This window comes from Oncorhynchus mykiss, chromosome 2 (genome assembly GCF_057628025.1).
Source record: "Oncorhynchus mykiss isolate SJ-2025 chromosome 2, ASM5762802v1, whole genome shotgun sequence".
In the NCBI taxonomy this organism is placed as follows: Eukaryota; Metazoa; Chordata; class Actinopteri; order Salmoniformes; family Salmonidae; genus Oncorhynchus; species Oncorhynchus mykiss.
In genome coordinates, this window is record NC_143023.1 from 12,875,094 (window position 1) to 12,888,022 (window position 12,929).

Here is a 12,929-nt window from a genome sequence, read left to right on the forward strand (position 1 = left end):
TGGGGACAGCAAGGAGTCATCATGTCAGGTAGTCCTGAGGCATGGTCCTAGGGCTCAGGTCCTCCGAGAGAGAGAAAGAAAGAGAGAGAGAAATAGAGAATTAAAGAGAGCATACTTAAATTCACACAGGACACCGGATAGGACAGGATAAGTACTCCAGATATAACAAACTGACCCTAGCCCCCCGACACAAAATACTGCAGCATAAATACTGGAGGCTGAGACAGGAGGGGTCAGGAGACACTGTGGCCCCATCCGATGACACCCCCGGACAGGGCCAAACAGGAAGGATATAACAATGATTCCAAGCACCACCCTCCTTTTGAAGCTTCCAGTTTGTTATTCAAACTCAATCAGCCTTGTCCTCTTCAAGACTCACACCTGTGTTAACGAGAGAATCACTGACATGTCAGCTGGTCCTTTTGTGGCAGGGCTGAAATGCAGTGGAAAGTTTTTTTGGGGATTCAGTTCATTTGCATGGCTAAGAGGGACTTTGCAATTAATTACAATTCATCTAATCACTCTTCATAACATTCTGGAGTATATGCAAATTGCCATCATACAAACTGAGGCAGCAGACTTTGTAAAAATTAATATTTGTGTCATTCTCAAAACCTTTGGCCACGACTGTACTATATGTAGAGGACTTCTGTTGCCTTAGCCATAAAAACTAATTTCTCAAAGCAACATCAATGAATTAGCTACCTTTCCTGGTTCATATCTAAAGGTCAACTTGGAATGGGTATGACTCAATACTCAAATAACCCATAATCAACTGAACCAGTCTTTATAATCCTGGGAATTCAGTTATATTTAATCCAAATGATTATCAAAACAAGCTTGTTAATTGATCGATTCTGCATTGTGAAATTTAACCCACGAATGTCTCGCTGTACCAAACCAGGCAGAAATACAGTAAGCAAAATGTGTTTTTGTGTATGAGCCTGTGTTTGTGTTGCTTCACAGTCCCCGCTGCTCATAAGATGTATTTTTATCTGGTTTTTAAAAAAAATCGAAATGTACTGCTTGCATCAGTTACTTGATGTGGAATAGAGTTCTATGTAGTCATGGCTCTATGTAGTATTGTGCGCCTCCCGTAGTCTATTCTGAACTCTATTCTGGACTGTGAAGAGACATGGTGGCATGTCTTGTGGGGTATGGATGGGTGTTGGAGCTGTGTGCCAGTAGTTCAAACAGACAGCTCGGTGCACGCAACATGTCAATACTTTTCACAAATACAAGTAGTGATGAAGTCAATCTCTCCTCCACTTTGAGCCAGGAGGGGGTGTAAAGCCATAACACATACGTTTTTCCAGCACCTGACTATGATCGATAATTTCAAAAGCCGTACTAAAGTCAATCAATCAAATGTATTCATAAAGCCCTTCTTACATCAGCTGATGTCACAAAGTGCTGTACAGAAATCCAGCCTAAAACCCCAAACAGCAAGCAATGCAGGTGTAGAAGCACAGTGGCTAGGAAAAACTCCCTAGAAGGGCCAGATCCTAGGAAGAAACTTAGAGAGGAACCAGGCTATGAGGGGTGACAAGTCCTCTTCTGGCTGTGCCGGGTGGAGATTATAACAGAACATGGCCAAGATGTACAAATGTTCATAGATGACCAGCAGGGTCAAATAATAATAATCACAGTGGTTGTCGAGGGTGCAACAGGTCAGCACCTCAGGAGTAAATGTCAGTTGGCTTTTCGTAGCCGATCATTCAGAGTATCTCTACCACTCCTGCTGTCTCTAGAGAGTTGAAAACAGCAGGTCTGGGACAGGTAGCACGTCCGGTGAACAGGTCAGGGTTCCATAGCCGCAGGCAGAACAGTTGAAACTGGATCAGCAGCAGGCCAGGTGGACTGGGGACAGCAAGGAGTCATCAGGCCAGGTAGTCCTGAGGCATGGTCCTAGGGCTAACGTCCTCCGAGAGAAAGAAAGAATTAGAGAGAGCATACTTAAATTCACACAGGACACCGGATAAGACAGGAGAAATACTCCAGATATAACAGAATGACCCTAGCCCCCGACACATAAACTACTGCAGCATAAATATTGGAGGCTGAGACAGGAGGGGTCGGGAGACACTGTTACCCCCGGACAGAGCCAAACAGGTAGAATATAACCCCACCCACTTTGCCAAAGCACAGCTCCCACACCACTAGAGGGATATCTTCAACCACTAACTTACCATCCTGAGACAAGGCCGAGCATAGCCCACAAAGACCGCCACCACGGCACAACAAAACAGCTCCCACAATCATCAATTTCTCTCAGACAATCATCAGTCATTTGTGTGGGGCTAGGGTCAAGTGCTGTGCTTGTTGACTCTCCTTTAGAAGTGTGCTGAAGGTCTGTTGTCAATTTTTTTACTGTAAAATAGCATTGTATCTGGTCTACTAAGCTTATCTATATCGCTGGAAGTTTCCTTACTAAATAAGGTCAAAAGGAAACTATCATAAGTGATCACATGCCAGACACTCCTCCACTAGAGCATTACTGGCATATTTGTTTTCATTTTCATACGGTCCATCACATTGGTAGGTGTTTTTTTTTTTGCCCTGTAGTACGCCAGGTACTCTACGGGCTGCTGCTGGGTGGGAGGAGGGCAGACCACAGCAGTCAGAGACCCCCAGTGGATGAAGTGGAGGAGTATTATAGGGAAGGCAAGAGCCTGACCAGCAGCATGGTTGAAGCCATCCTGCCCAGTGCTGCAGAACATATACAGCTAGACACTCGGCATCAGGTATGTATACATGTGTATGATATAGTATACAGTATATTCAAACATACTGCTGTTGATTCTCAAATTGAATCTCTTGCTCTGTTCCTTAGGCTCCAAGGTCAGTGCAGCTTGAGGTGTTTTTGGAGACCTTGGTATGTCAGTCTACGTTGCCACGGGTTGAGGCATGCCCATCCCCCACCAGACCTGCCTCTTATTTGTGTACATTTTATGGCTGTCATTGACATATTTTATAGTTAATGCTAAAAACAAGTTTATAAAAGATAGATGTAGATTATAAAATGATAAAGACAGAAACGTTTATATATAAAAAGCTCATGATAAGTTTGACTTTGTTAAATTTGCTTTTATTTCTTTGCTCGTTGCTGTAGTGTATTTGGGCTTTGAAAATAGCTCTATAAATCCCATGTATTGTTACTATTATATTACAGCTGCACTGGAAACATTTTATCATCAAAATGAAAAATAACATTTTAACCAGCTGTTGTTGAGAACTATTGGGTATACACACTAAAGCCTCTCTCTGCGTTGGCAGTATATTTTATATGGAAATCTTAAACTGAAAAAAAACAAACAGATATTGTAAATTTTAGCTCAATCTGAGCAAAAATGAGATTATCAGAATCGGTGTCAGTGACACTGAAAACATGACACAAACCCTCCACCCAGTTAAAACACACTTCAAATATATATATATATACACACACACATTTTCATTAATGTACAGATTTATTCTCATACCATCACAACAGAGTACTGTCTTCAGCTGTGCAACACACACAACAAATCATAAATAAACAATGAAAATAATTGTAGCTGATTTGGCCTGTCAAATGGACCAAAGCAGAGAGTATAACCTCTTGTAAAATAAAGAACATGTGTAACAGAAAGAGCTGGCGATGTTAGCCTGTACCCGCTAGGTGCTGCGGTAGGTAGAGGACTTCTGTTGCCATCCATAGCACAGACAAAAACTCATTTGGAAAGCAACATCAATGAATTAGCTCCCGGTCCTAAAAATGCTGAAACAACTCCATCTCCTGGTTCATAAAGAAATAAACCTGGAATGGGTATGACTCAAATAACCCATTATCAACTGAACCTGCCTTTATAAACCTGGGAATTCAATTATATTTAATGTAAATGATTATCAAAACAAGCTTGTTAATTGAGTGATTCTGCATTGTGAAATAAAACCCAGGTATGTCTAGCTGTACCAAAACAAGGCCCCGGAGGCTTCTGGAAAGAGCACGAAGAGAAAAATGTGCTTAAAATGGCCACTTTTGACCCAAGACACAAGCAAAATGTATATGAACAGTGCATGTACAGTAAATGGTTGTCATGGAGATAAATATTTGCACTTAATTTACAGTGTGTAAAATAGAGGCAGAATATTAAAAGGCCCATTTTTTTTTTATCTCAATATCAAATCATTTCTGGGTAACAAATAAGTACCTTAAAGTGACCTTCTTCAATCAAAAAGCAGTCAAAAACAAACTGAAATAGCTTCTTAGCAAGAGGAATTTCCTCAAGCTAAAATGTTGCTATGACTGTCTAGGAGTGGCTGAGTGGGGAGGGGAAAACTGAAAACCAGCTATTATTGGCATGTCATCAGGCAGGCCAAAACTCCATTCCACCAAAACAGGCTGGCATTTTTCAAACAGCTCTGACACTAAAAGGGCACTAATCATCATTTCACAGTACTATTCCAACCTCATAGTGTGGAAATATATATAAAACACAGGAAAAATAACATGTTTGACAGCACTGGACCAAATACCTCTGTGCCTTTCATTCAAGGCAAACAGTTAATTCCCTAAATGGAAAAAATTATGTAGGTTTGATACAGGGCAAGTGAAAGATTTTGGGGAGGCAGACCGTGGCTGGGAGGGTGGGGACTGGGATAGAATTAACTGTATAGTACTGCTTGATCACTGGGAAAATAAACTGCTGAGTGATGGTCCAAAACACAGAATGTCTCCAGGGGCAACTAAATAGATAGCCAGAGTGGAATTAAATGACGCCAAATGAAGGCCATCAGCCCTAATATGTGAGAAAAACCAAACCAAACGTATCTTCTGAAGAAAATGTATTATATTCATCCACCAAAATAACACGGTTTAGTGGTCAACTCTTCCTAAAGTCTACACCAAAACAAAAAGTATGCTCACAATTATCAATCCTAAATTGGTTGGAAGTTGATGGTGAGATTGCTACTAGCATGAAAAGCTGGAATGCATGAAAGTGACATCTCTAGACTTCTACAAAGCTATGGTTGGTTAGCTACCTGCACTCGAAGCAAGGTGATGACGAATAAGAACAGTTACAAAATTCCATTTATGTTCATGAACCCCAAGACATGAATAGTTGCTCTACAAACAATTATGCTGTCCTTAATTGGTCTTAAAACCTAGACGTGAGTAGTTGATCTACGAGCAGTAACATTGTCCTCTCAGATCACGACACCATAGACATGAATAGTTGCCACATGAACAACAGTTACAATGTCTCATAAATAAATCCCCTCCTGAGTTCCTGGAGGATGGTACAGTCTGAAAGCAGCACGCCAATGCTTCTCGCAGGGGAGAGGTGGAGGGCAGGGGGGCACTGTAAGGTTGAGATCCTCTTCGCCCACTTCCAATCCATGACTGAACAGTGAATACCAGCGAGGGACAGCAACTGTTTGAGTTCTCTCTCCAGTCCCTGTGTTCAGACCAAATAACCATTGCATCCATCTACATGTACCCCCCACCCACAAACAACCCAGCCCCGCCCCCTCCTCTCCCCTATCTACTCTGTCACACAGAACGCAATGTGCGTCATACATCGTGGAAGGAGTCTTCTTCAGACACTGTGGTTCTCCTCTCCCTCACTGCTCTCCACCTCTCCACCCACTTTATGGCCTCAGAGACCATGCAGACAGAGGACGTGAGGCCCACCAGGAACAGCAGGTCTGGAAGGGAAGAAGAGATGGACTGTTACTACAGCACATATAAACCATCACCTCCATCACTAACAGACCAGGGTCCGTCCCAGAACAGGAGAGCTGATGTAGGGATGTAGGGATGTAGGGATCAGCCCCCCCCCCCCGTCCATTCATTACGGCGGCAGGAAGCCGAGGTTAGAGCGTTGGGCCAGTAACCGAAAGGTCGCTGGTTTGAATACCGTGAAAAGTATGTCGCTGTGCCCTTGAGCAAGGCACTTACCTAATTTGTTCCCAGGGGCGCTGTACAATGGTTTCCATTTCACACTCGTGTGTAACAGGACAAATATAAGCACCCTCGAAATGATTGTGATCTAAAAAGGCTAAACTGATCCTAGACCAGAACTCCTATTCTGAGATGCTTTATGAATACAGGCCCTGAAAGCTTAGGTTTAATCTTTAGCTCAGTGGGCTAACATGTATTTCTTACCAAAGATGCTGAGGCTCTCTGTCTGGAAGACACTCTGCAGTGGAGGAAAGTAGATGACCGCCAGCTGGCCCATGATGGAACCCAGCACCGCGTAGCAGAACATCTTGTTACTGCACAGGCCCATCTCATGGACCATACGAGTCTGACAGAGAGATAGCGAGAGAGATAGAGAAACAGAGACCGTCATCATGAATCAACAATAGATCCTAGGTGACATGTTTCTGCCCACTAATCTCTCAGATCCTTCATCCTGTACAGGGTACAGCAGAGCACCAACCTGTGAGCGTGAGCTGAGGGCGTTGAACATGTCGAAGAACACAAAACAGGTGAAGGTCATGGTGGTGTCTCTGGGAGTGATCAGATTGTCCTGCAGCTGAGAGGAGGAGAAACAAACACATTGATGGAAATAGAAGTCAACTGATACAGGAAATAGGTGGGGATTGGCTTCGATTCACTATTAAATGTGATCAGTGTGTTTTATTTTTTGGGTTCACACATTTATTAATCTGAAAACACACGTTCCACATCAAAAGTAAATCAGCAGACCGCGTCATTACAGCACACAGTAGACCGCGTCATTACAGCACACAGTAGACCGCGTCATTACAGCACACAGTAGACCGCGTCATTACAGCACACAGTAGACCGCGTCATTACAGCACACAGTAGACCGCGTCATTACAGCACACAGTAGACCGCGTCATTACAGTACACAGTAGACCGCGTCATTACAGTACACAGTAGACCGCGTCATTACAGTACACAGTAGACCGCGTCATTACAGTACACAGTAGACTGCGTCATTACAGTACACAGTAGACCGCGTCATTACAGTACACAGTAGACCGCGTCATTACAGTACACAGTAGACCGCGTCATTACAGCACACAGTAGACCGCGTCATTACAGCACACAGTAGACCGCGTCATTACAGCACACAGTGGACCGCGTCATTACAGTACAGAGTGGACCGCGTCATTACAGTACACAGTAGACCTCGTCATTACAGTACACAGTAGACCTCGTCATTACAGTACACAGTAGACCGCGTCATTACAGTACACAGTAGACCGCGTCATTACAGCACACAGTAGACCGCGTCATTACAGCACACAGTAGACCGCGTCATTACAGCACACAGTAGACCGCGTCATTACAGCACACAGTAGACCGCGTCATTACAGCACACAGTAGACCGCGTCATTACAGCACACAGTAGACCGCGTCATTACAGTTCACCGCGTCATTACAGTTCACCGCGTCATTACAGTTCACCGCGTCATTACAGTACACAGTAGACCGCGTCATTACAGTACACAGTAGACCGCGTCATTACAGTACACAGTAGACCGCGTCATTACAGCACACAGTAGACCGCGTCATTACAGCACACAGTAGACCGCGTCATTACAGTACACAGTAGACCGCGTCATTACAGTACACAGTAGACCGCGTCATTACAGTACACAGTAGACCGCGTCATTACAGCACACAGTAGACCGCGTCATTACAGCACACAGTAGACCGCGTCATTACAGTTCACCGCGTCATTACAGTACACAGTAGACCTCGTCATTACAGTACACAGTAGACCTCGTCATTACAGTACACCGCGTCATTACAGTACACAGTAGACCTCGTCATTACAGTACACCGCGTCATTACAGTACACAGTAGACCGCGTCATTACAGTACACCGCGTCATTACAGTACACAGTAGACCGCGTCATTACAGTACACAGCAGACCGCGTCATTACAGTACACAGCAGACCGCGTCATTACAGTACACAGCAGACCGCGTCATTACAGTTCACAGCAGATCGCGTCATTACAGCTCACAGCAGACCGCGTCATTACAGTACACAGCAGACATCATACTACTACTGATTGTAACAGGCCAGTCATACTACTACTGATTGTAACAGGCCAGTCATACTACTACTGATTGTAACAGGCCAGTCATACTACTACTGATTGTAACAGGCCAGTCATACTACTACTGATTGTAACAGGCCAGTCATACTACTACTGATTGTAACAGGCCAGTCATAATACTATACTGATTGTAACAGGCCAGTCATAATACTACTGATTGTAACAGGCCAGTCATAATACTACTGATTGTAACAGGCCAGTCATAATACTACTGATTGTAACAGGCCAGTCATAATACTACTGATTGTAACAGGCCAGTCATAATACTACTGATTGTAACAGGCCAGTCATAATACTACTGATTGTAACAGGCCAGTCATAATACTACTGATTGTAACAGGCCAGTCATAATACTACTGATTGTAACAGGCCAGTCATAATACTACTGATTGTAACAGGCCAGTCATAATACTACTGATTGTAACAGGCCAGTCATAATACTACTGATTGTAACAGGCCAGTCATACTACTACTGATTGTAACAGGCCAGTCATAATACTACTGATTGTAACAGGCCAGTCATAATACTACTGATTGTAACAGGCCAGTCATAATACTACTGATTGTAACAGGCCAGTCATAATACTACTGATTGTAACAGGCCAGTCATAATACTACTGATTGTAACAGGCCAGTCATAATACTACTGATTGTAACAGGCCAGTCATAATACTACTGATTGTAACAGGCCAGTCATACTACTACTGATTGTAACAGGCCAGTCATAATACTACTGATTGTAACAGGTCAGTCATACTACTACTGATTGTAACAGGCCAGTCATACTACTGATTTGATAGAAGTTTGAATGATGAAGAACACTACGATGATTATAGCTACTTGCCTCTCTCCAGAAGACGAACAGGGTGCCGCATACGATGACGAGTGCCGACACCAGCACCTTGACTAACAGACTGCGTGTGAGGATGCTGTCCTGCACATTCCTCGGAGGCTTCCGTATGACATCCTTATCCACTGGCTCCACTCCCAGACTACGGATGACAGAGGATTACATGGATTTCCATCTACGGTAATTACCACTAACTATTTTTACACAAAGGATCAGTAATTGTGACTTTAAATCTGGTAGATTTAAATATGAAAGCAGCACGTAGCCTAGCGGTTCGAGATTTGGGCCAGTAAGCGAAAGCTCGCTAGTTTGAGTTCCCGAGCTGACAAGGTGAAAAAAAAAAATCTGTTGATGTGCCCTAATTGCTCCAGGGTTACCGTTGATAATGGCTGACCCTGGCCGTGACCCCACTCTCCGAGGGTTGGGATATGCAAAAAATACATTTCCATTTCACACAAATGCGTATAATACACACTTGTGTGAAACAGGACAGATATAAATCACCCACCAAATTCTTAAATTATTATTATATAAAATCTTGTGAAACTGAGACAAGACCATTTTCATGACAAAAGAATACAGTTCCCATAATGCTTTGTGTTGTCTCACCTCTGAGCGGGAGGTCCGTCCATGATGATGTTGATCCACAGGATCTGCATGGCGTTCAGAGGGTTGGGGAAGTTCATCAGCGTTGCCAGGGAGATGAGGGTGAGCGCTGCAATGCTCCTAGGAAACACAATAATGCCAATTTAATAATATTTACAAGAAAGTGGCCCATATAGCATTGTTTCAAGGAATCTCTTTATCAAAAAGGTAGCTCTCCATCACTCACGTGCTTAGCTGGAAGCGGACAAAGTTTTTAATGTTGTTGTAAATGCCTTTCCCTTCCTCGATGGCAGACCTAGGACGAAACAGAATGACAGAAATATAACTCATTTTGCTAAAGACACATTTCTCGAAATCATGATGGCTTTGAAGACCAAAATAATGAACAAACTGGGTAACATTATAAAGTGTTACTGCAAACTGTTTCCTCACAAGATGGTCTGAAAGTCATCGTCCACTAGGATCATGTCTGCTGCCTCTTTACAAACGTCAGTGCCAGTCTGGCCCATGGCAACGCCGATGTCTGCTGCTTTCAGCGCTACGGCATCATTCACACCATCACCCGTCATCGCCACCACAGCACCAATGTTCTGGAGAGACTGGAATGAGAGGGAGCGAGCAGATAGAAGTCAACCCTTGTAATAAATCCACATTATAGTCATGAATTAAACTCCTGAAAGAACACAACAGTTTTTAGTTAATTAATCGAGTTCCCTGATCTTGGTTGAACTCATTCCTTTAGATTAAAGGGATCTGAAATGATGGAGTGTATTTTCTAATAATTGTGTGATTTTCATTTTCTTCACTAGCACTCGCAACACTAGCGACTGGAAAACTACCAGGTATACCGTAGACACTTCCCCGTGACTGAATGTCACAAATTGAGGTGGGAGTTTCTAGAGACTTCCCAGGGCTTTGGAGCCACATGCTGCCAGGCCAGGCTCTGCCTACGCAGAACGGGCATTCACACATCATCTCATGCCAGCTGGCTGACACTTGGCTGGGTTCTCACCTTGACTATCTTCAGCTTGTGTCTGGGGCTGGCCCGGTAGAACACCACGATCTGGAGGAGGCAGAGACATCACCCTGTTAACCCAGCCCTGTTGGACATCACCCTGTTCACCCAGCCCTGTTAGACATCACCCTGTTCACCCAGCCCTGTTAGACATCACCCTGTTAACCCAGCCCTGTGATAGTGAGTGATATCAGCAAGAGCAGCGTGTGGGTTTCTCTGTTCCTTGATGCGAACATAATGATGAAGGTATTCAATTCAAATCCAACAACTTAAATTGTCCACTTAGGACAATTACTATGTGAAGCCGGTACACTCTGTACTATTTAAAGAATAAGGATTGTGAGTCGGAGAAAGTCACAGTGTATTAGAGCCTGCGTTTGTTGATATGTTCCTACCCTGGGCACCATCTGAGACAGCTGTTGGAGGTCCATCTGGTCCACCTCCTCTCCAGACAGAGACTGGGAGCCCTTGGTGTAGATTCCCAGACGGCCCGCTGAGGACACACAAGGACACACACGCACGGTCAGATATTGCATCCCCATTTCATCATACGTTCTTGCAAAAAATTTATCTCGGAGGTTGCAAGAGGGAGATTACAAGTTACAAGTGGGGGGAGATTACAAAAGGGAGATTACAAATTACAAGAGAGATTACTAAAGGGAGATTATAAATTACAAGAGGGACAGAGAGATGAAGATAGAGAGGAAAAAAGTGCGCCTCACCTATGGACACAGCGGTCTCCTGGGAGTCTCCAGTGATCATCTTGATGGCCACTCCTGAGCTGATGAGCGTGCCCACAGCCTCTTTGACCCCTGACCTGGGCGGATCGATGATGCCCACCAGGCCCAGGAACGACAGGTTGCCCATTTCCGAACCCGACGCAAAAGCCAGAACTGCACCGGAAAACAAGACAGAAGATTACATTGTTGTTACTTTAGCGACCCCGAAGGAGAAAAAAAGGTAGGGCTTTACTTGGAATCGGGCCAATGACACCAACCCCCTTTACCTCTGAGGCCTGAGGATCCCATGTAACTCTTCTGCTGCTGGTAGAGCTCCCTCTGCTGGTGGTTGAGAGGTAGTGTTGCACCTTTGCTGTGGTAGTAGCTACAGAATCGGATGACCTGCTCGTAAGCCCCCTTCATGTAATACACACCTGGCTGGTCCTGAGGTAACACATCATCAAGGACAGAAAACACCATGACACATTCATCACACAACACTACTACAGATAGAATGTCTCTTCGCTGTGTCCATGTTACGTAGAAGAGACAGTGAATGGGTGTTGGCGCTCTGGACTGACTGACCTGCTGAGTGCGGTGGACACAGCGGACGGCCATCCACTTCTGTTCTGAACTGAACGGGTTTTCCTCCAGACGTACATACTCCTGCTGCTGCCCTTCTAGACCCATCTGCAGGGAACGTACATTAGTGACCGGCTTCTGTTCATCTTTGTGTGTGTGTGTGTGTGTGTGTGCCAGAGAGAGTGAGCATGTGATAGTTTCTCCCTCTGGGGACTAGTTAGTTTTCTAGTCACACCTGTAGGAGTGTGTATTCTCGTTGGTGACACACAGTCATCGAACCGAGTCTGGAAGTGTCTCACCCACATACATATGCGTGCACACACACACACACGCGCATTTCCATCTCCAATTGTAATAATGACGCATTGTCAAGTCCCACACTGTTACCAAGGCAGTCGCTCCCACAGGGCATGAAACTTGGTCCTGCTAGTCTACTGCTTTTGTCTGTGATACTGTGTTAATAATCTGAAGGGCTCTCACAGACACACATATAACCCCTGTTTGTTAATAATCTGAAGGGCTCTCACAGACACACATATAACCCCTGTTTGTTAATAATCTGAAGGGCTCTCACAGACACACATATAACCCCTGTATGTTAATAATCTGAAGGGCTCTCACAGACACACATATAACCCCTGTGTGTTAATAATCTGAAGGGGTCAGACACACATATAACCCCTGTGTGTTAATAATCTGAAGAGGTCTCACAGACACACATAAAACCCCTGTGTGTTAATAATCTGAAGGGGTCAGACACACATATAACCCCTGTGTGTTAATAATCTGAAGAGGTCTCACAGACACACATAAAACCCCTTTGTGTTAATAATCTGAAGGGGTCACAGACACACATATAACCCCTGCGTGTTATTAATCTGAAGGGCTCTCACAGACACACATATAACCCCTGTGTGTTAATAATCTGAAGGGGTCACAGACACACATATAACCCCTGTGTGTTAATAATCTGAAGGGGTCACAGACACACATATAACCCCTGTGTGTTAATAATCTGAAGGAGTCACAGACACACAAATAACCCATGTGTGTTAATAATTTGAAGGGCT

At 44.2% G+C, this 12,929-nt stretch overlaps 1 protein-coding gene across 2 annotated transcripts in view; it reads right to left on the minus strand.

Annotated features, from left to right (window-relative positions):
• Positions 1–3,451: 3,451 nt before the first annotated feature.
• LOC110534084 (calcium-transporting ATPase type 2C member 1) overlaps positions 3,452–12,929 on the minus strand; it is a 35,175-nt gene continuing 25,697 nt past the window's right edge. For both annotated transcript variants that reach the window (XM_090189049.1, XM_090189052.1), the window contains exons 15-26: positions 11,863–11,967; positions 11,565–11,721; positions 11,281–11,451; positions 10,954–11,051; positions 10,556–10,606; positions 9,976–10,142; positions 9,770–9,838; positions 9,547–9,663; positions 8,932–9,079; positions 6,429–6,524; positions 6,152–6,293; positions 3,452–5,691 (exon numbers count right to left, since the gene is read on the minus strand). In XM_090189049.1, the coding sequence (XP_090045175.1) occupies positions 5,558–5,691; positions 6,152–6,293; positions 6,429–6,524; positions 8,932–9,079; positions 9,547–9,663; positions 9,770–9,838; positions 9,976–10,142; positions 10,556–10,606; positions 10,954–11,051; positions 11,281–11,451; positions 11,565–11,721; positions 11,863–11,967 (1,455 nt within the window). In that variant the 3' untranslated portion in view covers positions 3,452–5,557. The remainder of the gene's footprint in view (positions 5,692–6,151; positions 6,294–6,428; positions 6,525–8,931; positions 9,080–9,546; positions 9,664–9,769; positions 9,839–9,975; positions 10,143–10,555; positions 10,607–10,953; positions 11,052–11,280; positions 11,452–11,564; positions 11,722–11,862; positions 11,968–12,929) is intronic.